Source organism: Chiloscyllium plagiosum, unplaced genomic scaffold (assembly GCF_037043375.1).
Source record: "Chiloscyllium plagiosum isolate Xiang-an unplaced genomic scaffold, Cpla_swu_hap1 HiC_scaffold_25, whole genome shotgun sequence".
In the NCBI taxonomy this organism is placed as follows: domain Eukaryota; kingdom Metazoa; phylum Chordata; class Chondrichthyes; order Orectolobiformes; family Hemiscylliidae; genus Chiloscyllium; species Chiloscyllium plagiosum.
Genome location: NW_028270163.1, coordinates 48,724,082 through 48,751,957, shown reverse-complemented (window position 1 = coordinate 48,751,957; position 27,876 = coordinate 48,724,082). Strand labels below are relative to the sequence as shown.

Here is a 27,876-nt window from a genome sequence, read left to right as displayed (position 1 = left end):
TTTTGTTTCAATATTGCAAGTTGTCATTAAGATGTACTTCAGTCCTTTTGACTATTTAAACAAAATAGAATGCATTTTTCACATTCCTTTAAATTACAATAATTGACACCTTGGGCCTGGCTCAGTGGGTTTCTGCGATCTTGCCATGCCTAACAGAAATCTGCAAGCTGATCTGATTTGTTGGTGCATTAGTTAGCCTCAAGTACAAAGCAGATCCCAGTTACTGAAGAGGTGCCGCCAGCAGGTTACCCTGATACAGCAGCATGAGATACCACTCTCAAGAGAGAGCAACTGAGGCTTGATGCAAGAAACTAATGGGGCAACGTCATTTTGAGTAGATCCAAGGCAGAACATTTTGAACTGCAGTGATCATAAAACAGGAACTCGGATAACCCCTTCAATTCTCCACATCCAAACCCAGCAGGTTTGTTAAAAGCATGCTATAAAAGTTACTAATAGCCTAAAAAAAACTTTACACTTTCCTGTATTTGTTTTTCACTGCGCCGGCAGTGCAGCAAGTTGCAATTTTGTCGAGAAGCTTTGGCTGGTTCCCACTGAGCCTGCTCCAGTTTTTGTTGTCTAATACCATCACCACATCCTTCCACGTTCCCTTCCATTGCCGTCGACTGCTTAAAGCAAAGGGGATGTCACTGAAACAGCCAACTCAGTGACAACAGGAGAGATGCAGCAAGTCAGGCATTATCGGCACCAATAGACTGGCAAGTGTTGTCTGTCAGTAGAACAAGGAATTTTGACAGGATCCAATAAGCATTGTTGTCACCACTACCTCCTGATATGGATAATAAATGCTGCTCTTGCTTTCTTATAAGTAAGTAAGTAAAACCTGATTGAAGGTGGGGAGCACTTGCTGCATAGTTGATATCACTTTTCCTTCTGATGTGGAAGCTCTCGTTTCAAGTTCCTCTGCAGGACCTTATGTTCAAGGAAGGTGTGATCAAATGCAGGGAGAAAGTGAGGACTGCAGCCAGACAGAGTGGGTTAGAGACAAAAAAAAACCTGCAGATGCTGGAATCCAAAGTAGACAGGCAGGAGGCTGGAAGAACACAGCAAGCCAGGCAGCATCAGGAGATGGAGATGGCATTGTTTCAGGAATTCTGGAGAAGGGTTATACCTGAAACATCGGACTTCTCCAGCAGACAGATTGGGTGGTGTGGTGGCTCAGTGGTTAGCACTGTCACTTCACCACAGGGACCAGGGTCTAATTCCACCTTTGAGTGGCTGCCTATGTGGAGTTTGCACATTCTCCCCGTGTCTGTGTGGGTTTCCTCCGGGTGCTCCAGTTTCCTCCCACCGTGTAAAGATGTGCAGGTTTGGTGAATTGGCCATGCTAAGGTGTCTCCATGGATGTGCAGACTAGGTGGATTAACCGTGGAAACTGCAGGGTTACAGGAATGGTGCAGGTGGGATGCCCTATGGAGAGTTGGTGTGGACACAATGGGCTGAGTGGCCTGCTTCCGCACAGTAGGGATTCTATGATTCAAATATCAATGTGTAAATCCTTCCAGCTAACACCAGTAGCAAGTGGGAAGAGGGTGGGGTAAAATTTCTGTTCAGCCATTGATGGAAAGGGTAGCTCTGGCTTACCATGTGTCTGCAAATCCACAGGTACTGCATGAACTCAGAGTGCCTGGGGGAGCCGCTGGGATCAGTTGGCTGAATAGCCAGTGTGGCTCCGATTGGTGTCACCAGCAGTGAGTTTGATCACCATCTGGCCAGGCGAGTTGGTGACGATGGTGGGGTAGGGGGCGATGCTGGGTGGATGTGGGGCATTGGGGCTGGGACCAGTCTTCAGCAGAGAAGACTGAAAGTGAAGATTCCTCTGACTGTCTGGTGGGGAGAATACTGGGGATTTGTAAGAATTGTGACTGTCTCCTTCCTTAATTCTAAACTTATTTTCTCGGTGTTTCTATTTTATTATGCACAGGTCCCTGGGTGTAACTTTATGGGAACTGTTTGAGTTTGGTAACCAGCCGTATCACCGGTGTTCAGATAAGGAGGTGCTGACGTATGCTATTAAAGAGCAGCAGCTGAAACTGCCAAAACCCTTGCTGAACCTACCGCTCTCTGACCGATGGTACGTCAATACCTTCACTGTTTGTATGTACGCTTTGTTTGCTGAAGCAGAAACTAACCAGCAACCAACAGCTTTTCAAGAGTTGCATAATGATAATTATCTTGTAACATGGACCTAATGGGTGGCACAGTGGATATCACTGCTACCTCACAGCACCAGGGACCTGGGTTCGATTCCATCCTCTTGTTACTGCCTGTGTGGAGTTTGCATGTCCTCTCTGTGGATTTGCTCTGGTTTCCTCCTACAGTCCAAAGATGTGTAGGTTAGGTGGATTGGCCATGGGCGATTGCCCATTTTTTTGCAGGTGAGTTAGGTTAAACTATGGTAAGTTAGTGGTTATGGATGTAGAGTGGGGATAGTGGGAGGGTCAGTGCAGATTTCTTAAGCTGGACAGTCTCTATCTGCACTGCAGAGATTCTAATTTTAATTTCACACAGATTCCGGTGTACAAATTTCACTTTTATAAACCATTGTTGTGTACAACAAAAACTCAGATAGTTATATACACCCACACTGGAACCAAATGTCTAACAACCATGTCCTGTGCAGTTGTTATAAATTCCAATGATTCATTATCGATACACTGCTGTAAATTATAATGATGCTGTAACCTATGCATCGTGAACATCAGTCTCCGTAAGCTGTAAGTTGTTTGAAAAATAGATTCTATTGCAAATAATAATTATGCCACCCTTTGCTGTTTTGACATTATACTTTCATTCCTAACTCTAAACGAAGTATATTCTTTACAGGAATGCACTTACAATGTATTGCCAGGCCCAGAGCCTTTTTGTTTTAAATCTCTCATGTTGGTCACAGGTACGAGGTGATGCAGTTCTGTTGGCTGCAACCAGACCAACGACCCACAGCAGATGAGGTACATCTGCTTCTCAGTTACCTTTGTGCAAAAGCATCCAACGAGGCAGAGGAAGAGTTTGAGAAGCGTTGGAATGCGATGAAACCAAGTGGCTCCAGCACCAGCCACACAGCTGAGGCCTCATCCTTTCCACTCCTGGAGCAGTTTGGAACCGATGGCTTTCACACTGAGGTGGATGATGTGTTAACGGTGACTGAGACAAGTCAAGGCCTTAACTTTGAATATAAGTGGGACCACACTCAAATGGACAACTTTCCGCCATCTACGACTGGCCTGAGCCACGGCAGCAGCCAGTACCAAGAGATCTACTTTCCTAACAGTGCATCGGGAAGGCTGAGTTTGAGTGTCTCACCCGTCTCCTCCAACTCCTTCTATGAATCGAAGCAGCAGTCCAACATGCCGCAGAATCTGCAGCCTCCAGGCATTGTGCCAGTGATCAGTGCACACAGCCCTTCTGTAACCGGCGAATACTACATCCGGATAGAGGAACCAACTGAGTGCAATATGGACCTGGACTATACCATGTGTTCCTATAGCCCTGAGTATGATTCAAGCGTGCACATGGAGTCATCGTCTTGGCAAGGATTACAAGGAAGGGACAACGTAGACGATTGTGAGAACAGCCCAACTTTATCCTTGACCATGGAACCTCTTTTGGGTCAGGTATCGTCAGCAACCCAAGATTCCTGGGAAGACAGTCAATACTTTAGCAAGAATAAGAGCCAATCGTACTACGAACAATTCACAATAGATGATGCTAATCAATATTTGTTAGAGAATTACTCTGAAAATGGTAGCGACTGGAAAGTACAGAGTGCGGGAGAAAACAGTAGTGAGGATCCTTTGGGAATATCTCCTGTGGTAACAAGTTCCTTCAGAGACTCCAGTGCCCTGCTTGTCACATCTTACCACGAGCTGGATGAAACTGGATCAGATAGAACTTTCCAATCACCAGCTGCTGAAGTGTTCGATTATGCTGCACCTTCTGTAAATACAGCGTTGCATTCAGTTGATGATTTGGAATCGGTGAAAAAGCTCATAGTCGGTTACCCTTCACCAGCTGGACTGCCATCCAGAAAGAGTACAACATCATCATCGAGCACTGAAGATGAAAACCACTTTCCCTCTGGGATAAAATCATGGGAATCCAGTAATTTCCTAAATAACAACAGGATAGATTTAACAAAACAGTCGCTTGAGCAGGTAGACGTTGGCAGAGAATTATTTCAAACGGAATTTTCAGAACCAGACCTGCACAAGGTGGGAAATGTTGAGCCTCTCTCTTTACTTCACACAGCAGACACACACAACTCCACAGTGATTCCTTTGACAGAAACAGAGAATGGGTCCTCTAATTGGAAGGTAAAGTGCAAAGAAGTTGACTGGGAGAGTCAAAGTTTTGATCAGTCACTCTCCACTGCTTTATATAATATTCCCCAGCAAGAGGAAAGTCAGATTCTCATTTCTGACAGATTACAATCTATGAGAAGTGAAGACCTTGTAGACCCATTACTTGGCCAGGTTGTGAAGAGCAGTGCCCTTGGTGCCTATAGCAATACCAGGATCCAGACGGAGAGTGGTGAAGTGGATTTACCTGGACCAGATACAGACAGACCCAGTGAGAGTGATCAATTGGATGTTATTGTTCAAGAAACAAATCAATTAAAGATTGATAGAGAAGAGATTCATAATCCAACCCAATTGAGGATTGAAATAGAAGTCAGAGACAGCAATGCCATTCTTTCAGAAATGGAAATGGTCAGTGATACGTACCAGGTGGAGACTGCAGTCAGGGAATTCACAAGCTCTCCCCAGTTCGATACAGCTGATAAAAGTGACACTTGCTTTTCATCTGATGTGGAATCAAAAGAGCTTGACAGCTCTCCAGTAAAGACACTTTCCAGTGTAAGCTTTGCTGGAACTGACGGCTGCAGCGATGAGGATGAAACAGATATCACATCAGGAATATTTACAGACTTAACACAGGACTATGAAAACAGTGATCTCGTTCTCTCTCACAAATCTCTGCAGAAACTTGTAGGGACTCCAGATTCCCTCGAGTCTCTCGACATCCCGTCGACAACGAGTTCCTGTGAAATGTACAGCCCGACGTCACATTACTCATCGCTCCAACCAAAGGCTGCAGACAGTGGCTACGACACGGAGAACTTTGAATCTCCCGAATTTGTCTTGAAGGAACCGGTTGAACAGAAGGACCCTGAGCTGTTCACCAAAGTGAGCAAACCCAGTAATGCTGCTGCGCTGAAGCTGGGCAGTGATGGTGTTGAAATGTTGCAAGACTCGGAGCCACAGTCCATCAATGAAAAGAATCCCTACAGGGACTCGGCGTATTTCTCAGACTACGATGCTGAGTCCGAAAAATATCAAACCTTAGATTCAGGGAAAGATGACCTTGTGCAAGGTGAGATTGATCTGCTAGAACTAAATGAAGGAGATCTCACAGAGAATCCTTTACAAGATGTTGACTATGTGTACTTGGGTTCTTCACAGACCCACAACCAGACTGACCTGCAGCTAACTGAAAGCCCGGAGACTGCAGGGTCAAATTTAGGGAATGGCAATTTGATCCAAAGGTTACATCGTGATCCTGCAGAGGGCTTAGCGAGCTGTCAAAACGGCTGCTCTGAAGAGGTTTCTATTCTCATCGAAAAACAAATGGACGCTGCACCCAATAACCCAGATGCAGTTGTATTGGCAACAGCAGAACTCAAACTAGGATCACAATTCAGTAGTTCTGCAACAAGTGAGGGGTTTCACAAGCAGGACGTAGAACTTGAGAATGATGAGAAGGCGATTCAAGCTGACGATTTACTTTGTGAGCAGATATTAGAAGAAGCAGGTGGCTCCAATTTGAAGAAAGGTGAGGGGTTTCTTCAAAGCAGCTACAATTCAGAAAACCCTCTGAAGAAACAGGTATCTTCACGTAAGAAAGGGTACCCTCACAAAACCTCAGGCTGCGTCTTTGACGGCACAGAATTAATACTGGAAGAACAATTAACTGAGCAATGTAGCGAGTCAGTTGGAATTCAGTGCACTGACGTTGAGACAAGGAAATTTCAAATGTATTCCTTGAACGTTGAAGAAAAGTTGGAGAGCTGCATTGTTCCCAAAGTACAGTCAATTCAGTTGTCATTGGAGCTCCCTTTATTAGACCTCAAGAAAGAACCCCGACAGGGCTTTGAGGGGGAAGAAGGAGAGGAAGAGGATGAGGATGATGATGAAAGTGATGACTCCGATGAAGAACTTGGCATCTATAACATTCAGGAACACAGTGAAGAGAGCGAGGAAGAACTTCCCACTGTTCCCATTATTGTGACAGAGAAGGATGATGGGAAGAATCTAAGAAGTCTTCTCAAGTTGCCGAATTTGGTGTGTGAGACCTTTTGTGATGATCTTGACCGAAAGAAAAAAGTAGTGTCTTTCTACGATGACGTCACTGTCTACCTTTTTGACCAGGTAGGGTGGGTCCTAAACATTTTCCACTTTGTTTTACCAGATTGGTGCACCAGCTTAGAGAGTTAGTTATCTAACCAGCCATCAAGAGCAATCTTTTCACACAGAGGGTGGTATGTGTATGGAATGAGCTGCCAGAGGAAGTGGTGGAGGCTAGTACAATTGCAACGTTTAAGAGGCATTTGGATGGGTTTATGAATAGGAAGGGTTTGGAGGGATATGGGCCGGGTGCTGGCAGGTGGGACTAGATTGGGTTGGGATATCTGGTCGGCATGGACGGGTTGGACCGAAGGGTCTGTTTCCATGCTGTACATCTCTATGACTCTAATGTCTGTCAGTATGTAAGATCTTAAGTGAAGTAGAAAAGGCTAATCCAAAGCATAATTTGAAGATGAAACACAACGTTAAGACACAGAGGCTTGGATATAAAACTGATGGATAAGGCTGACATCAGAATGCACCTCATGAAAACCTTGGTTGAGAATATTTTCTGAGTCAGGCATTATAAGCAAAATCGCACCATCATTTGCTGTAATTGAGGAGAACTCCAGTTTCCTCTGGGAAGGTGTCTGAGTTAGATCCCATAACTTCTGTTGTTTATCTTCTAGACATAAGTTGATTTCCCCTCTACTGTTCCTCATCACTCGATGCACATGAAACGGGATGTATTGGGTTTTCAGGTTTCTGTCCATCAGTGCAGTGTCAGTCCCTCTCGGAATCAGAAGATTTAAGCCTCAATTCTGAGACATGAATATAAGGTCAGCACAGTACAGAGAAATTACGGAATTCCAACCTTTCAACTACATGTAGTGTGATAGCACAAGTGGATCATATGACATTTCCTGAAGGTGACTGGAGTTCCCCTGTTGTCCTGGATGATGTTTATCCCTTTAAAATAAAACTTCTAACATATGAACCCAAATTCCACAATTTGAAAATAAATCACAACAGCCGCCTCTCCTACCTTCTACAACATTCACAATGTTGACCTGTTCCTCTTCCCCAGATTGAAAATATGTGCTCTGCTCCTTCCCAAAAAGATGAAGCTTTCATGCAGAATACACTTAGGTCTTTCCCCATGTGGGATGCGTCCTCGCTGCCATTTCTTCCCCGGCTTCCCATTGGTCTGACATCAGTGGCCAGTGAGCATTCTCAAGACCCCAGTGACAGTCAGTCACATCCAGTTGACCAATGGGGAAAGAGTGATCGGGGATTAGGAAAGTGGGAATGTGTGAATAAAGAGAGGATGTAAGGAAATGGAGAAAGTAAAAGAAACAGTGGTTGGATTGAGAACTTTAATTAGGCCACGTTTGGAATATTGCATGCAGTTCTGGTCGTCACACTACCAGAAAGACGTGGATGCTTTGGAGTGGGTACAGAGAAGGTTTACCAGGATGTTGCCTGGCCTGGAGGGTTTTAATTATGAGAGAGGTTGGATAAACTCGGATTGTTTTCACTGGAAAGTCCTGATGACCTGATATGAGAGATATAGCTAACATGGATAGTCAGAGACTCTTTCTCAATGTGGAAAGGTCAAGTACAAGATGGTACAGGTTTAAGGTGAGAGGGGAAAGTTGAGGGGAGAAGTGCGGGGAAAATGTTTCACACAGAGGGTGGTGGTAGCTTGGATGCACTGTTAGTAGTTGTGGTGGAAGCAGGTACAATAGGAACGTATAAGGTGTATCTTGATAGACACATAAACAGGAGGCAAACAGATGGATAGAAATCACTTGTGGGCAATAAGTAACAGATCTAAATAAGAATTAGAACTGGCACAGGCTTGTTGAGATGAAGAGCCTGTTCCTGTACTGTATTGAATTGCCTCTAAATTCAGAGTGAAAACAGTCCTGCAATCTCAAGCCTCTTCCATCCTCAGTATAATGTCTTATCCCTGGGGATCAGTCTGGGAACTGATATTGTATATTTTCTACAACATCAATCGTTTTTCAATTACAGGGCTCCTAAAACTGTTCACGGTGTTGTGGGACCTACAGTTCATGCAAATTTGTCATTAACATTTGCTCCTTTTTTTAAAAAATGAAATCCTCTTAGCAATTTTGAACTTAATGTTTCAGTCTCTCTATCCATTCACACCTCACAGTCTTGCCATTAGATAAATGTTTTCATTGTTTGCATTTCCCTTCCAGATGAACTCCCCACTAAACTGTATCTACCACCTATCTGCCCACTGTCCAATCCCATCCATATCCTCTTGAACGTTTCCATGACCCCAAATAGAAGCTGTCAAGTCCTTTAGTTTAGTGATCTCTGTAAATTTGGCAAACGGTATGCACTTTGGAGACAGAATATCAGGGTGAAACTAAATTAGATGTTTTTGGAATTCTGCCTTTTTCTAGTTCAAGTGTATTGAAGCCAAGAAATGTACTTCTTTATTCTTCAACATGGCTGTTAAATTTATACTATTTAATAAGGTGATGTGATGAATTCCCTCTTTAAAACTATGCAGATCTGAAACAGTGCTTCCTTTAACGTGTCATCAGACAGACACATTTGCATTTTGTCTGAAGCTCCTGTTTAATGTACTCACATCAAAACTTCATCCAGTAAGTGAAACCATGTGATTTGTTTATCTTTCCAGAGTCAACAGTAACATTCGACAAAGTTTTATAGCTGGCACAATTATTCAACAAGTATTAATAATTGATCATATTAATTTGCAACATTTCCAAATGTGTTAGTGTCGCATTTGAGTCCATGGTTCAGTTGATTAAAGGAATCACTTTCTAAGTGTTCAGTACATTGCTCTGAGTAAATTGTGTTATTGATTGTAGCATTTACTAAATTTGCAGAATGATGATGCTCAGTGTTAATGTCATTCCAGTTTTTGTACAGCACTCTGCTTTTTAAGAAGACAAAAGAGGAAAATCAGAGAATTACAGACCTTTAGTCTAATATCTGTGAGTGGGGAGGTTGTTGTAGTCTATAATCACGAGTAGGTGCTCTAATTGGCAGGATGTGACCAGTGGTGAATCAGAAAGGTCTGTGTTAGAGCTCAGTTATTCACATGGGATAATGGCATAAAAAGTCAGATATCTAGGTTTGCTGATGACACAAAGTTGTGCAGCATTGCAGACAGTGTGGATGACAGCATAAAATTATAAAGAGATATTGATAGGCTAAGTGAATGGGCAAAACTGTGGCAGATGGAGTTCAGTGTAAGCAAGTGTGAGGTAATCCATTTTGTACTGAAAAAGGATAGATCAGAGTACTTTCTAAATGGTATGACGTGAAATAAAGTGGACATCCAAAGATACTTGAAGATTCAGATGAAGAGATCTTTAACATGTCACAAACAGGTGCATAAAGTAATCAAGAAAGTGAGTGGAATGCTGGCCTGTACATCTATAGCACTGGGTGGTGTTGCCAAACAAAGAGACTTTGGAGTGCAGGTGCAAAGTTTCTTGGAAGTAGAGTCACATCAAGGAAGACAGGGTAGTGAAGAGGCATTTGGTATGCTTGCCTTTACTGGTCAGTGCACTGAGTATGGGAGTTCATGTTGCAGCTGTCCAGGACATTGGTTAGGCCACTGTTGGAACAATGCATTCGGTTCTGCCCTCCTTGCTATCAGAAAGATGTTGTGAATCTTGGAAAGATTCAGAAAATATTCACAAGGATGTTGCCAGGGTTGGAGGGTTTGAGCTATAGGGAGGGGCTGAACAGGCTAGGGCTGTTTTCCCTGGAGCGTCACAGGACAAGGGGTGACCTTATAGAGGTTTATAAAATCATAAGGGGCATGGAGAGGGAGAATAGTCAAGGTCTTTTCCCCAGGCTGGGGGAGTCCAGAACTAGAGGGTATAAATTTAAGGTGAGAGGGAAAAGATTTAAAAGAGACCTAATGGGGAACTTTTTCACGCAGAGGGTGGTGCGTGTATGGAATGAGTTGCCAGAGGAAGTGGTGGAGGCTGGTACAATTACAATATTTAAAAGGCATCTGGATGAGTGTATGAATAGGATGTGTTTGGAGGGATATGGGCCGGGTGCTGGCAAATGGGACTAGATTAATTCAGGATTTCTGATCAGCAGGATCTATTTCCTTGCTGTACATCTCGATGACTCTATGAATCTATAAGGAGGCAGAAGTGATGCTGCAGTTAGGAGCCGATTTGGAGCGAGTAGGTCTGGGCACCACAGCCTTGGAGGGTGTACAATGTAGGTTGACAAGAATGATACCTGGACTTCAGGAGTTATAAGGATAGATTACACAAATTAGGCCTGTTTTCTCTAGAATTTAAAAGGGTAAAAGGTGATCTGATTGAAATCTTCAAGTTTACAGATGAAGACACTGTAGATAAAGATAAACTGTTTTCCACTATAATCCAGTGGTTGGGGATTCTACAAGAAGGGGGCAGAGTCTGAGAATTAAGCCACACCAATCAGGGGAGATGTTCGGAAGTATTCCTACACACAAAGGGTGGTAAATGTTTGCAACTCTCTTCCACAAATGGCAATGGATGCCTGCGTTGTTCAGTTGTTTCTTTTTAAATCCGAGATAGAGAAATATTTGTTAAGCAAAGACATGAAGGGATATAGGCCAAAGGCAGGTATAAAGAGATGGGTCATGCCCCTCCTTTTCCTTCAGCCTCTCCAGTTTAACCCTGAACACTGGCATAATTTCTACCACAGCCTCTGTCGTTGGAAATATATTTCTCAGGCTTGTAACTCTCTGTGTAAAGTGGTTCTGCTGCCCTCTGCCCACAGATTGCTGATGTAACTGTGTCTCCCCTCATTATGATCCTTCAGCTAACCATTACTGAGATTGAGTGTACGGCGTTAATGAATGTGCTCTTATAAACGTTCAAAGGTGGCTCTGTTTGTTTACGTTTTGCTGTGATACACTGAGAATTAACACTGTGAAATGCTGGAGCACAACTTTCATTTTGCAGCCCCTGCTGTCATTTTGCTGAACAATACAACATTGTCATCTTTCTTAGCGAGTACTTTAAATGGTACAATCTGTGTTAAGAATCTTACCGATCTGCACTTGTGTGTCCTTGTGATCTGCAGTTTACAGAAACATTTCTGAATTCAGAACCTGAAACTACTTTCCTTTGAACTCGTCACATCCCTAAGCATCACATAATCTGATCTCATCTGGTCTCCAAATGATCCGTTTTCCAGTGGGTTTTAATTGCTTGTCCCAGCAGCCCAATGACCAGGGTTCACTTGCTGACTTGACAACATTCGTTTGCAGATTTTCGGGCTGGAAAACCCATTTTGGCAGGAGGGCCGAAGGAAAGTTACTGTCTCCTCCCTGTGCTTCTGATATCCACAGGGAAAATATCCAGCTCTCAAAACACCACAGACTGACAGCTCACTCAGCACTCCCAGTGACACAGGACCTCAAACACCCTTCCTCACCACCCCGATCGCCTGTCTGAAATCCCTACTGGAATATACTGCATCCCCTACAAACTGCTGTATGGGCATGCACCTCCCATCAGACACCACCCCATCTCCAACGGCAGTCTGTTCACTGATCCGAGAAGGGAGGTCTGTACCTACCCCCCCCAACACAAACATCTGGACAAACCTCTCGGCCTGTGAGTTGGGCAGGAGGAGATGTGGCCATTCACTCCTTCAATGGAATAAATGAGGAACAGCCCAAACTGTGATTGTGGCCATCCTATGCGCACACACTGTGACCCCCTGCCTGAGGCACCCATTCCTAGTGGCATCCCAACCATTCACTCTGCATCAGGTGAAGGCTCTGCACAGATATTCAGCTGAGCTGCTTTCTTCTCTTCTATTCCCCATCAGCGTAGTACCGTTTCTCAAACCATCTCTGCCATGCCACAGTTATAAAAACCACTCAAGGTGTCTGTACTGTGAACTCACCCTGGAAATAAACACTGCATGCTCAATGAATGAAATAATTAAAATAAAATCATGTCCTGCTGATCTGCAGTTCCATTACTTACTCCAAACAAATATAACATAAGAACTAGGAGCAGGAGTAGGCTGTCCAGCCCTTTAATAACAACATGGCTAATATTTTCATGGCCTCAGCTCCTCTCACTGTATCCCTTCATTCTTTTATTGTTCAAAAAATTATCTAATTTAGCTTTAAAAACATTTACTGAAGAAGCCTCAACCTTTTCATTGGGCAGGGAATTCCACAGATTCACAGCACTCTGGGTGAAGAAGTTCCTTCTCAACTCAGTCCGAAATCTGCTCCCCCGGATTTTGAGGCAATGCCCTCTTGTCCTGCCAGTGGAACCATCCTCTCTACTTCTATCTTAACTATTCCCTTCATAATTTTATATGTTTCTATAAGACTCCCCCCTCATTCTTCTGAATTTCAATGAATACAATCCCAGTCTACTCAGTCCCTCCTAATAAACCAATGCCCTCCACTCCGGAATCAACCTGGTGAACCTGTCTGCACCGCCTCCAGTGCCAGTACATCCTTTCTCAAGTAAGGAGACCAAAACAGTACACAGTACTCCAGGTGTGGCCTCACCAGCATCCTGTACAGCTGTAACATTACCCCTCTGCTTTTAAACTCAATCCCTTTAGCAATGATGGACAAAATTCCATTTGCCTTCCTAATTACCTCCAGCACCTGCAGACCAACGTTCTCCGATTCATTCACAAGGACACCCAGGTCCCTCTGCACAGCAGTGTGCTGCAATTTCTTACCATTCATGTAATAATCCTTTTCACTGTTATTCCTACTGAAATGGATGACATGACATTTATTAACATTGTACTCCATCTGCCAGTCATAGAGTCATAGAGATGTACAGCATGGAAACAGACCCTTCAGTCCAACCCGTCCATGCCGACCAGATATCCCAACCCAATCTAGTCCCACCTGCCAGCACCCGGCCCATATCCCTCCAAACCCTTCCTATTCATATACTCATCCAAATGCCTCTTAAATGTTGAAATTGTACAAGCCTTCACCACATCCTCTGGTAGCTCATTCCATACACATACCACCCTCTGCGTGAAAAAGTTGCCCCTTAAGTCACTTTTATATCTTTCCTCTCTCACCCTAAACCTATGCCCTCTAGTTCTGGACTCCCTGACCCCAGGGAAAAGACTTTGTCTATTTATCCTATCCATGCCCCTCATAATTTTGTACACCTCCATAAGGTCACTCCTCAGCCTCCAACGCTCCAGGGAAAACAGCCCCAGCCTGTTCAGCCTCTCCCTGTAGCTCAGATCCTCCAACCCTGGCAATATCCATGTAAGTCTTTTCTGAACCCTTTCAAGTTTGGCAACATCTTTCCAATAGGAAGGAGACCAAAATTGCACACAATATTCCAACAGTGGCCTAACCAATGTCCTGTACAGCCACAACATGACCTCCCAACTCCTGTACTCAATACTCTGACAAATAAAGGAAAGCATACCAAATGCCACCTTCACTATCCTATCGACCTGCGACTCCACTTTCAAGGAGCTATGAACCTGCACTCCAAGTTCTCTTTGTTCAGCAACACTCCCTAGGACCTTACCATCAAGTGTATAAGTCCTGCTAAGATTTGCTTTCCCAAAATGCAGCACCTCGCATTTATCTGAATTAAACTCCATCTGCCACTTCTCAGCCCATTGGCCCATCTTGTCCAGATCCTGTTGTAATCTGAGGTATCCCTCTTCGCTGTCCACTACACTTCCAATTTTGGTGTCATCTGCAAACTTACTAACTGTACCTCTTAAGCTCGCATTCAAATCATTTATGTAAATGACAAAAAGTAGAGGACCCAGCACCGATCCTTGTGGCACTCCACTGGTCACAGGCCTCCAGTCTGAAAAACAACCCTCCACCACCAACCTCTGTCTTCTACCTTTGAGCCAGTTCTGTATCCAAATGATTAGTTCTCCCTGTATTCCATGAGATCTAACCTTGCTAATCAGTCTCCCATAGGAAACCTTGTCGAACGCCTTACTGAAGTCCATATAGATCACATCTACTGCTCTGCCCTCATCAATCTTCTTTGTTACTTCTTCAAAAAACTCAATCAAGTTTGTGAGACATGATTTCCCACACACAAAGCCATGTTGACTATCCCGAGTCCTTGCCTTTCCAAACACATGTACATCCTGTCCCTCAGGATTCCCTCCAACAACATGTCCACCACCGAGGTCAGGCTCACTGGTCTATAGTCCCCTGGCTTGTGCTTACCACCCTTCTTAAACAGTGGCACCACTTTTGCCTACTTTCTTTATACTAAGGATTCACTCGTTCTATCCTGTCTATACCTGACATATGCTTCCTGCTTTTTCTTAACCAAACCCTCAATTTCTTTAGTTATACAGCATTCTCTATATCTACCAGCCTTCCCTTTCACCCTGACAGGAATATACTTTCTCTGGATTCTTGTTGTCTCATTTCTGAAGGCTTCCCATTTTCCACACGTCCCTTTACCTGCGAACATCTGCCTCCAATCAGCTTTCGAAAGTTCTTGCCTAATACCGTCAAAATTGGCCTTTCTCCAATTTAGAACTTCAACTTTTAGATCTGGTCTATCCTATTCCATCACTATTTTAAAACGAATAGAATTATGGTTGCTGGCTCTAAAGTCCTCCCCCACTGACACCTCAGTTACTTGCCCTCCCTTATTTCCCAAGAGTAGGTCAAGTTTTGCACCTTCTCTAGTAGGTACATCCACATACTGAATCAGGAAATTGTCTTGTACACACTTAAGAAATTCCTCTCCATCTAAACCTTTAACACTATGGCAGTCCCAGTCGATGTTTGGAAAGTTAAAATCCCCTACCATAACTAGCCTATTATCCTTTGACCACTCAAACTAGTATCTGTGTCTCTTTGCAAAGTTTCACAGTCCTCTGCACACTTTGCTCTACCACTCATCTTAGTGTCATTCACAAACTTTGACATACTACACATGGTGCCCAATTCCAAATCATCTATATAAATTGTAAATAATTGCGTTCCTAACACTCTTCCCTGAGGTACATCATTAGTCACTTATTGCCAATTAGAATAGCACTCCTTTCTCTCTGCTCTTTGCTTTCTGTTGGTTAACCAATTCTCTATCCATGTTAATACATTACTTCTAACCCCTTGCATCTTTACTTTATGCAGCAGCCTTTTATGCTGCCCCTTGTCGAATGCCTTTTGGAAATCTAAGTACACCATATCTACTGGGTGCCCGTTCTCCATTGTATTCATAATGTCTTCATAGAATTCCAAAAGTTTAGTTAAGCCTGACCCTCATAAACCCATGCTGCATCTGCCCAATGGGACAATTTCTATCAGATGCCTGGCTATTTCTTCCTTGATAATAAACTCAAGTATTTTCCGCACTACAGAAGTTCAGCTAACAGGTTTATAAATCCCCATCTTCTGCCTACCACCCTTCTTAAATAATGGCATCACTTTTGCTGTTTTCCATCTTCTGGAATTGCCCCAGAATCCAGTGAATTTTGGAAAATTACCACAAGTGCAGTTGCTATTTCTCCCACCAACTCTTCCTGTACCCTGGGATACATTCCTTAGCTCCATTAACTTGTCCAACACTACCCCTTTGTGCGAATTATTGTTTCCAGGTCCTCACCTACCTTCATCTCTTTGTCAATTACTGGCATGTTATTCATGTCCTCCACTCTGAAGACCAATACAAAATACCTGTTCAATGCCTCAGCCATTTCCTCATATCCCATTACTTAATCCCCCTTCTCATCCTCGAAAGGACCAATGTTTACTTCAGCCACTCTTTTTTGTTTTATATTTTTATAGAAATGTTTGCTATCTGTCTTTATATTCTGGGCTAATTTTTTCTCATAACCTATCTTACTTTTCTTTATAGCTCTTTTTGTGGCTTTCTGTTGACCTTTAAAGCTTTCCCAGTCTTCTAGTTTCTCACAGATTTTGGCTACTTTGTATGCCTTCTTATTCAATTTGATAGCGTCCCTTATTTCCTTAGACACCTCTGGCAGATTACCCCTTTCCTACAGTCCTTCCTATTCACTGTTTTTTTTTCTTTTGCTGAGCACTTTCAAAAATTGCTTTGAAAGTCCTCCACTGTTCATCAACTGTCCCATCATAAAGTCTTTGCTTCCAGTCTAATTTAGCCACCTCCTCCCTCATCCTATTGTAGTCTCCCTTGTTTAAGCACAGGACCCTGGTATTGGATTTTATCTTCACGCTTTCCATCTGTATTCTAAATTCAACTATGCTGTGGTCACTCCTTCCAAGAGGATCCTTAACTATGATATCATTAATTATTCCTGTCTCATTACACAGGACCAGATCTAGGATAGCTTGCTCCCTCATTGGTTCCATTACATACTGTTCAAGAAAACTATCACTGATACACTCAACGAACTCCTCCTCAAGGCTACTCTGACTGAGCTGGTTTGACTAATCGACATGTAGATTAAAATCCCTCATGATAATTGCTCTTAACATTTTTACAGGCGTTGATTATTTCTTTGTTTATTGCCCAACCCAGTGTGATATTATTATTTGGTGGTCTATATCACCTCTCACCACCGCCCTAATGTCGTCCCTAAATATCAGAGATACTCCACCTCCCTTACCTTCCTGTCTGTCCTTCTGAATAGTCTGATACCCCTGGATATTTAACTCCCAGTCATGACCATCCTGTAACCATGTCTCCATAATGGCTACTAAATCATACTCATTTGCGATGATTGGTGCTGTTAGCTCATCAACCTTATTACGAATGCTACGAACATTCTGTTAAAGTTCCCTTATGCTCGTTTTTGTACCCTCTTTATGAAATCCAACATGTCCAGTAATAATACTTCCTGAGTTATTCTTCCTTTTCATTTCTTTCATAGCCTGTTAAATTCTCCATCACGCATGTTAACCTGCTGCACCTCTTTATTTACCAACATCAATAGCTTCTGTCTTGGTTTATCCTCCCCCACTGTCAGACAATGATACAACTGCCCGTGTCCTTTGTTCCAAGCAGAGCCAATCTTCTAGTTGGCATCCAAATACTTGATGGAGAATCGGCACATTCTCAGCAGACCAGAGACCCTGTGGGTTACTGTACCCACCCTGCTCTCTGGTCCAGCTGCTCTCCATTGTCCCAGTTACTCTCTCCCAGAGCTCTCCACTGAGTCCAGATTTCAGCTGTCCCCCAGTCTTTTCACTCATGTCTCCTCAGTGCTGTCTCCCAGGGAGAAATAGAAAGTGGCAGATCACCAGCCAGTGACTTGAAGTGCACTCAAACGTGGAATTATTTTGTTTCAGGAAAGTCCAACGGGTGAACTCAGTGAGCAGAACATTCCAGATGTTGACCCAACATTTCAGCACCATCCTGAAGAGTTGCAAAATAAAGGGGCTGGTGTTTCCACGGCAACACAGAGGCAGAATACTTCCAAACATTCATCGGATGAGAATGCCTCTGAAGAAAGTAATCTGAATTTCTAAACGAAAAGCTTCCAGTTTGAGCAATATATTTACAATATGCTGCAGATTGGGACATATTCAATACTGCTTCCTCATTGTTGGAAATAATTTGGCAGACATTACGTGACAGACAACAGACACAGTCAAAGAGATTGGAGCTAGCAGCACTGTTAGCTGCTTGTGGTGCAGTGGTAATGTCCTGACCTCTGAAATAGGAGGCCAGGGTTCACGTCTCACCTGCTCCAAAGGTGTATAAAGCCACCTTTGAACAGGTTGAAACAATAATAATAGCTTCTGACCATGAGGACACTTGTGGTAGTGTCCCCACCTCTAAGCCAGGAGTCACATGTTCAGGTGCCACCTGCTCCAGAGGTGTTTAACAACATTTCTGGAACAAGCTGATTTAAAACAATCTGAACAGCCCCATTGTAAATATTGGTGAAAATTTCTTCTCTGGATGTAGCTTTGCTCACTGAGCTGGAAGGTTCATTTTCAGACATTTCGTCACCATACTAGGTAATATCTTCAGTGAGCCTCCGGACAAAGGCTTCGTCCGGCGGCTCACTGAAGATGTTACCTACTACGGTGACGAAATGTCTGAAAATGAACCTTCCAGCTCAGCGAGCAAACCTACATCCAGAGCCTCAACCTGAGCTACAAATCTTCTCAAAACTCACTAAAATGTCTTCTATTAGTGTCCCATGCTGCTGCTTAGATTGATCAGAGAGAATAGTATCAGAGCACATCCCCACTTCAGGCCTTCTGATAGACAGAATGTCATTGATAAAGCAGCTGACGATGGTTAGGCCTAGTTGATGCCTTAAGGTCTGGAATTTCTTCCTTCAATTGTTGCATTTGTGTATCTTCCCATAAGTAGCTTCTTGAAACCCACCACTCCATCCAAACATTCGACGGCTTGTAATATTACCTTATGTGGTGTTAAATGTTATTTGATGATGATCTATGAAGCACATTGAGGATGTTTCACTATATTGCTCAGGTACTATCCAAGTACAAGTTATTACCAGAGATTTGTATTCTCTTCATAAAGTCTTTCTGATCATGAATTCCATTTAAAATATTAAAATCTATTTGTAATACATAATACAATGATTTTTCCCTTTCTCTCTGTACCTGCCCATTCCATCCATCAATATCATCCTGCAATCTTCAGACTCTGTCACAATATCCAGTATTTCTCAAGGTCATGACATCTCAACATCAGATCTTAAATAGTTCCTTTACTTTCGGAGCCCAAATTACCTATGCCAAGAGTAAATACCATTAGCGGCAACATAGACCCAGCCCAAGGAATTGAAATTGCTTGGCTTTTTACTTCCCAGTAATCTCCCAGTCAATGTGAAGCAATCCTCCTTAATGCAGTGTGCTACCAAGTGCAGTAGAACACAGCCCTTCAGCCCGCGATGTTGTACCGATCTTTTATCCTTCTCTAAGATCAAGCTAACCTACATGTCATTCGTTTTACTATCATCCATGTGCCTTTTCCAAGAGTCACTTAAATGTCCCTATTGTCTCTGACTCCACTCCCACCACTGGCAGTGCATTCCACCCACACACCACACTCTGTGGAAAGAACCTACCTCTGACATCTCTCCAAAATTTCCTCCAATCACCTTCAAATTATGCCCCCTCTTGATTGATGTTTCTGCCCTGGGAAAAAGTCTCTATTCACTCTAACTATGCCCCTCATCATCTTGCACATCTCTATCAAGTCACCTCTCATCCTTCTTCACTCCAATGAGAAAAGCCCTAGCTCCCTCAACCTTTCACATCAAATGTATTCTGGAATTCATATAGACCACATCCACTACCCCTTCCCTCAATTATCCCTCTGTAGTTCTTCAAAGAATTTTATAAGATATGTTGTGGCACCTGATAGATAACGCATCAATTGTGCTTCGGGTTTGTTATTATAGAAGCGCCTGTCTAGTCTTTCCACTGTTAAATCTCTCACTGTGACTGTATCCTGCACATATCTGCCCCATGGTCTACTTGTGACTGTCCTCTGCTGGCTGTTGCCATTCACAGCAAGTATCCAGTGCTGAAAATGTATTTCTCACAGCAGGCATGATTTGGAGGTGCCTATGTTGGCCTGGGGTGTACAAAGTTAAAAAATCACACAACACCAGGTTATAGTCTAACAGGTTTATTTGGAAGCACTAGCTTTTGGAGCACTGCTCCTTCATCAGGTGAGGATCAGTGCTCTGAAAGCTGGTGCTTCCAAATAAACCTGTTGGACTATAACCTGGTGTTGTGTGATTTTTAACTCCTCACAGCAGGGTCCTCTTGGGACCTTGCCACTTTCTTCTTCCTGTTGGCACTTGGTTACAGTTTTAACTTGCATGGTCCTGGTGTGGAGCTTCTCAGACCAGGATGAAACCATTTTTTGTTGACATTGAAAATCATAGAAAATGTTTCTAATTTGGTGTCTTGCACTCCCAGAAGCATCAAGCCAAAAATCCTTCCATTGTAAAGACTTGACTTACTGCATGAACTTGCTGAGAGAAATGAGTGGTTATCAAGAGTTGACCTATTGAATGTCAAATTGTTTCCATCATTGAAATTGTGACTCTAAAACTCTTTGCTTTTTTTGGATATCTAATTGATTGTCAAACCACTATTTAACTTCTGTGCTATGTTTCGATGTGCGTCAGGTGGAGGCTTTGAGTGGGATGATGACTTTCCGTTGGTATCGGTCCGGTCATCGTTAGAGCCTGAAGGTTCCTCCTTGACATCTGACCCTGCCTCGGCTGCTGTTCTGTCAGGGCTAGAACAAAGTCAGGTGCAGAAAACCCACTTCTCCCGCTTCACCATCTCCCCGGCCACTGTCTCTCGGTTCTCAATTACGCATGTCTTGGACTCGGAAATTGAGTCACTTGGAGGTAAGCAAGAACTCTACAAATGGCCTGCTAATGAAACAGGTTGACGGTTTTGTTTCGGAGGCTCTGGAATCTTCTTCCTAAAGAAAAGAATCATCAAAATGTTTATATGATTCCCTTACTGAACTGCATTCCAAAAAGTAATTCAATGGTCATAAAGTCTCTCAGGATATCCTGAGGACTATATAAATGCCTGGCCTGTAAAACTATGCCACACTATCCCACTGAGTGAGCCCAGCTGACATTTCCATCAATCCTGAACAGCTCTGGGTAATTTCAGATGACCAAGCTGCCCCTCAATTGGGACAAGTTAGAGTATCGTGTCCCTCCAGATCTTCAAATCTTTCCACTGGCAGCAAGTGAGAGGACTGGCCCTCTGATTATTCATCTCTCTCTTTCTCTCTCTCCCCCCTCTCCCCATCTACCACCCATGCCTTCAGTGGTTGATCCATGGGACCCACTAAACAAACTGGCATCTGTCTCACTGAAACAATTATTCTGTTTTGGGTTAAAACAGGTAGAAGATTTCGCATCTCTATGTGTGTGGATGTAGTCAGGTTCTGAATGAGGTGCCTTTTGAATGTATCTAGTTCTGATTTTCTGACTCCTCACCCAAGATTCCCGATGTACCCATTGTCTGAATTTCACCCCGGATACGGCCACAGTTGACTGAGCAGTTGGAGTTTTTAACTGCTCATGCAGCATAGCCAAGCCATGTGAACCCCGACAAAGATCCAGATGTCTCCCTAGGTCACTGCTCCCACTGGCTGAGTGCCCTCTGAAATGAATTGACCGAATGGACCCAAGTGAAGTCAGTGCCCATTGCTTATTAATCACAGGCAGCTCCAAGAAATCTAACCTGAACATGGACCCTGATGTGTCTTTAGAAACTCTGTGCAAACGAGATGTGTGCTTGCATGCCTGTCGTTCCTTCTCTGTGTCATGACGACTATTTGTAGAATCTCTGCAGGGGGATTAGGGATGGGCAGTAAATGTGGAATCTCTCCAGGGTGATTAGGAATGGGCAGAAAATGTGGAATCTCTCCAGGGTGATGGGGGACGGGCAGTAAATGTGGACTCTCTCCACGGTGATTAGGGACGGACAGTAAATGCGGAATCTCTCCAGGGTGATTAGGGACGGGCAGTAAATGTGGAATCACTCCAGGGTGATTAGGGACGGACAGTAAATGTGGAATCACTCCAGGGTGATTAGGGACGGACAGTAAATGTGGAATCACTCCAGGGTGATTAGGGAAGGACAGTAAATGTGGAATCTCTCCAGGGTGATTGGGGACAGGCAGTAAATGTGGAATCTCTCCAGGGTGATTAGGGACGGACAGTAAATGTGGAATCACTCCAGGGTGATAAGGGACGGACAGTAAATGTGGAATTTCTCCAGGGTAATTAGGAACGGGCAGTAAATGTGGAATCTCTCCAAGTGATTAGGGACGGGCAGTAAATGTGTAATTTCTCCAGGGTGATTAGGGACGGACAGTAAATGTGGAATTTCTCCAGAGCGATTAGGGACGGGCAGTAAATGTGGAATCACTCTAGGATGATTAAGGACGGACAGTAAATGTGGACTCTCTCCAGGGTGATTAGGGACGGGCAGTAAATGTAGAATTTCTCCAGGGTGATTAGGGACGGGTAGTAAATGTGGAATCTCTCCAGGGTGATTAGGGACGGGCAGTAAATGTGGAATCTCTCCAGGTTGATTAGGGACGGACAGTAAATGTGAAATCTCTTCAGGGTGATTAGGGACGGACAGTAAATGTGGAATCTCTCCAGGGTGATTAGGGACGGACAGTAAATGTGGAATCACTCCAGGGTGATTAGGGACGGGCAGTAAATGTGGAATCTCTCCAGGGTGATTAGGGACGGGCAGTAAATGTGGAATCTCTCCAGGGTGATTGGGACGGGCAGTAAATGTGGAATCTCTCCAGGGTGATTAGGGAACGGGCAGTAAATGTGGAATTTCTCCAGGCTGATTGGGAACGGACAGTAAATGTGGAATTTCTCCAGGGTGATTAGGGACGGGCAGTAAATATGGAATCACTCCAGGGTGATTTAGGACGGACAGTAAATGTGGAATCTCTCCAGGGTGATTAGGGACGGACAGTAAATGTGGAATCTCTCCAGGGTGATTGGGGACAGGCAGTAAATGTGGAATCTCTCCAGGGTGATTAGGGACGGGCAGTAAATGTGGAATCTCTCCAGGGTGATTAGAGACGGACAGTAAATGTGGGATCTCTCCAGGGTGATTAGGGACGGACAGTAAATGTGGAATCACTCCAGGGTGATTAGGGACGGACAGTAAATGTGGAAACTCTCCAGGATGATTAGGGACGGGCAGTAAATGTGGAATCTCTCCAGGGTGATTAGTGACGGGCAGTAAATGTGGAATTTCTCCAGGGTGATTGGGAACGGACAGTAAATGTGGAATTTCTCCAGGGTGATTAGGGACGGGCAGTAAATATGGAATCACTCCAGGGTGATTTAGGACGGACAGTAAATGTGGAATCTCTCCAGGGTGATTAGGGACGGACAGTAAATGTGGAATCTCTCCAGGGTGATTGGGGACAGGCAGTAAATGTGGAATCTCTCCAGGGTGATTAGGGACGGGCAGTAAATGTGGAATCTCTCCAGGGTGATTAGAGACGGACAGTAAATGTGGGATCTCTCCAGGGTGATTAGGGACGGACAGTAAATGTGGAATCACTCCAGGGTGATTAGGGACGGACAGTAAATGTGGAAACTCTCCAGGGTGATTAGGGACGGGCAGTAAATGTGGAATCTCTCCAGGGTGATTAGTGACGGGCAGTAAATGTGGAATTTCTCCAGGGTGATTGGGAACGGACAGTAAATGTGGAATCTCTCCAGGGTGATTGGGAACGGACAGTAAATGTGGAATCTCTCCAGGGTGATTAGTGACGGGCAGTAAATGTGGAATTTCTCCAGGGTGATTAGGGACGGGCAATAAATGTGGAATCTCTCAGGGGTGATTAGGGAATGACAGTAAATGTGGAATGTCTCCAGGGTGATTAGGGACGGGCAGTAAATGTGGAATCTCTCCAGGATGATTGGGAACGGGCAGTAAATGTGGAATCTCTCCAGGGTGATTGGGAACGGGCAGTAAATGTGGAATCTCTCCAGGGTAATTAGGGACGGACAGTAAATGTGGAATTTCTCCAGGGTGATTAGGGACGGGCAGTAAATGTGGAATCTCTCCAGGGTGATTAGGGACGGACAGTAAATGTGTAATTTCTCCAGGGTGATTAGGGACGGGCAGTAAATGTGGAATCTCTCCAGGATGATTGGGAACGGGCAGTAAATGTGGAATCTCTCCAGGGTGATTGGGAACGGGCAGTAAATGTGGAATCTCTCCAGGGTGATTAGGGACGGGCAGTAAATGTGGAATCTCTCCAGGGTGATAAGCGACGGACAGTAAATGTGGAATTTCTCCAGGGTGATTAGGAACGGGCAGTAAATGTGGAATCTCTCCAAGGTGATTCGGGACGGGCAGTAAATGTGTAATTTCTCCAGGGTGATTAGGGACGGACAGTAAATGTGGAATTTCTCCAGGGCGATTAGGGACGGGCAGTAAATGTGGAATCTCTCCAGGGTGATTAGGGACGGGCAGTAAATGTGGAATCTCTCCAGGGTGATTAGGGACGGGCAGTAAATGTAGAATCACTCCAGGGTGATTAGGGACGGGCAGTAAATGTGGAATCTCTCCAGGGTGATAAGCGACGGACAGTAAATGCTAGCTGAGCCTACAACAGCCCATGGACAGATTTTAAGAAATACCTGCACCAGCAAGGAATTCTAAATAATTCCCAGATTTGCAAAAGGTGAACAATGGGCCAGAATAGAATTAGAGATAGAATATCCTTTAATGTCACGTGTACAATAGGAGGAGTACCGTGAAGAGTTTTTACAGTGTCTGCCCATTATGGTACACGTACCTCGCTACAAATCTTGGATACAAAAGAGGAATTAAAAGTAGTTGCATTACTTTACAGAGTTTACAAAATAAGTTGGAAATAAGACATCTTCAAAGGAATGGCATGGCAGTCAGGTAAAAAAATTCCCAATACACATTACATTGTGGCAGCTCAGCGCAGGGCGTCTGCAACACAGCCCACTCCCAACAGCCGTCCCTGCTCCGTTCTGAGCCCCCAGGCCGCCCAGTAACGGCTCTCGGCTGCTCCAAGGTAAGCTCCAGGGACTGCCTCGCTGCTCCGGTTTGTGGTCTGGGACTCACGGCCCACACCCTGCTCACGGACCCCCCGCCTACGCCTGATGCTGCTCTCGGGCTAAGGCGAGCGAAAAACAAAAAGGGAGATAAAACCGACAAGAAGCAAAAGGAACGGATAGAGCAGAGGAGCTTGAGTAGGCGTGCCTTACTGTCCTTCTGGGTTAGTGGTGCTGGAAGAGCACAGCAGGACAGGCAGCATCCAAGGAGCAGCGACGTTTCGGGCAAAAGCCTTTATTCCTGATGAAGGGCTTTTGCCCGAAACGTCGATTTCGCTGCTCCTTGGATGCTGCCTGAACTGCTGTGCTCTTCCAGCACAACTAACCCAGAATCTGGTTTCCAGCATCTGCAGTCATTGTTTTTACCTTGTGCCTTACTGTGCTGCAAGGTCACATCTGAAACACCAAGCAGATTGAAACACGTACACATTGTCAATCCAAATTTCCTGGGACACTCAGGGGACTCCCCAACACCTCTCTCTCCCTTTTCCCCCCAACCACACCCACACTTACACACAATATTCTGGCCAGTATTTATCCATCAGCCAATTCCTGAGAATAGTTGACCTAGTCATTATTACTCTGATGTTTGTGGAAGCTTGCCGAATGCTGCCTTTCCCACATTCTCACAGCATAGTCTTCGAGACATGCTGAGGTTGTGGATATTTCAGTGATGTCTCTAATTCCTTCTTTTCCCCCTGATTCCTTCCAGAAAGCATTGAGGAGGGTGAAAGGGAATGACTCACACATTGAGCCTGGACTGGAATTCTAATTTTTGGAAAATAAAAAAGCAAACGGACAAGATCTGACAGAACCGCAAATGAATGTTTCGCACTATGACTTTAATTGCTTTGAATTGTTGGACAATTTGATTGCGAGTTTTTGGCTGCTAGCACAGGTGGACGCACTGTTACAATGACCTTGTGGGGGTTAACGTTGCTGCGCAATTCTCAAGTCTCCTCGGTGTGGTCTGGGCCCTCTCCCCTCTCCAGCCGGCCTGTATTTAACCAGGATTCCAAGGATTTCGCTGCAAGCCGATTTGGGGATGGAGCAGACTCTGTCTGACAGGAAATATTTATTAGACGGAGGAGACTGTTCATGTCACAAGCCTACCACGGTGAGGAAAAAAGCTGATCTTTCCACCACAGAGCAACTGTGAGGGTTTTCTGAAAATAGACACTGCAGACTGTACCAAGCTCCATTTGTAATGAACCATTTTTGCCAATAATGCCATCTGCTTATAGTCTCATCTGCTCGGGCATCAGATAAGAAGTGTTTGGATGAGGCTACTCAGTATTCTTTGCCCACATCCCAGTACAAATGTTGTCCCATTGAACATGCCTCTCAGTATTCAGTCCACAGTATTTAGTGTTTCTGCCTCTCCGCGTTTGATATGGAATAGTGTAGAAAATCAGTTAAACTGCAATCTCTATACTATTTTTGTAAAACCATTCAGACTACTGATGAATATATTGTAAATGTTGCCAAAGAGATGTAAAAAATGTGCAGCCCCTAGCTACATTAGTTGCTACCTGTATGGCTTTAAGCTGTCGTGTCACAGTACAAACTTTACAAAGGAGACGCTGAATATGTAGCAATTTTTTGCCTCCATCATCAAGCTATACAGACGCAACATTTATTATATTAAAGAAATGACCGGTTGCATGATGCCAGTGAGCAAGGCTGTCTTTGAAATGTCACAGCTGTTAGTACTTTGTATAACTGATCAATACGGGTCATTACTGCTCTTCAGTGTTTTATTTCCATTTAGCTAGCAGCATGTGGTTTAAATCGCCAGACTAATAAACTTTTTACAATATCTTACATTTGTTCTTTTTATGTTGCCTGCCTGGCTCGTTCTTTGCTTCACAATTAATGAGAAAGTCCAGAATTAGGATCAGAAGTAGACCATTCGGCCTCTCAGCCATTTCTGACATTTAATGGAATCATGGATGATCAATTGGTGTTTCAACTTCCATATTCCCACCTACTTCAGATAACCATTGGTTCTTTTACCCAACAACAATCTATCTGCCACTGCCTGAAAATATTTGATGGCATGTCTCCACCTGAGGCAGAGAGTTTCAAAGTTCTGCAATCCTCAGCGTGAAGAATTTCCCCTGCTCTCTATCTGAAAGGGCCCCTTCACAATCCTGAACCTCTGTGATACAGTTTGCTTGGGCTGATGTAGAAAACCACAATAATGTCAATTGCTATCTGCAAAACCTAAATAGTGCAGAAGTAGGATAATTGACAGCAACGTTTGGAGTTCTGTGTAATTTTGTGCATTTTGCTATCAATTTCAACAGCGTAATGGCATCAAGTACTGACAGTTTGACATCATTGCCAGCCCAATCTCTATTACAGATTGATGCCACAGAAGATTAGATGGTATTAAAAACCCAACCTATTAATAAACCAGAAGGAACGGAACAGTTACCTTCAGAAAAACTTTTCAATGTTTTGACAAGAAAGCTTCACATTTATCTTTAAATCTCAATGTGGGAGGAATAAAATGCAAAATTATAAAATTGTATATTAATAACAAACAAAACCCCTTCCTATACACTTCAGGCAAACTGGTAGAATAATAAACACTTTTACGTTTAAGGGAATTTCACTCTGTTGCTACTGTTCTACTGCTTCTTTTGCTCAAGCTATTGTAGGGATCATATGTAACATCTACGGAAATTACGTGGGATGTTTTTCACCCACTGATCTTGTGTTGGAGGTGTCAAGAGGATGGCTGATTCTCTTTCACTTCCAGCATGGCTGCTCAGTTATTGTAGAGAATTGACAAACAGTAATTATTGGCTTGTCTAATGCGGATAAACAATTATTGTTATCGCAGTGTATATCAAGTGAGTCAATTAAAATTAGAAAAAGGTCAAAAGAGAAGCAC

At 43.8% G+C, this 27,876-nt stretch overlaps 1 protein-coding gene across 4 annotated transcripts in view; it reads left to right on the top strand.

The window, feature by feature from the left end:
* lmtkb (lemur tail kinase 1 b) overlaps positions 1-26,798 on the top strand; it is a 540,811-nt gene extending 514,013 nt beyond the window's left edge. For all 4 annotated transcript variants that reach the window (XM_043714969.2, XM_043714970.2, XM_043714971.2 and 1 more), the window contains 5 exons: positions 1,946-2,095; positions 2,915-6,449; positions 17,662-17,824; positions 20,496-20,723; positions 25,687-26,798. In XM_043714969.2, the coding sequence (XP_043570904.2) occupies positions 1,946-2,095; positions 2,915-6,449; positions 17,662-17,824; positions 20,496-20,723; positions 25,687-25,715 (4,105 nt within the window). In that variant the 3' untranslated portion in view covers positions 25,716-26,798. The remainder of the gene's footprint in view (positions 1-1,945; positions 2,096-2,914; positions 6,450-17,661; positions 17,825-20,495; positions 20,724-25,686) is intronic.
* Positions 26,799-27,876: the final 1,078 nt, after the last annotated feature.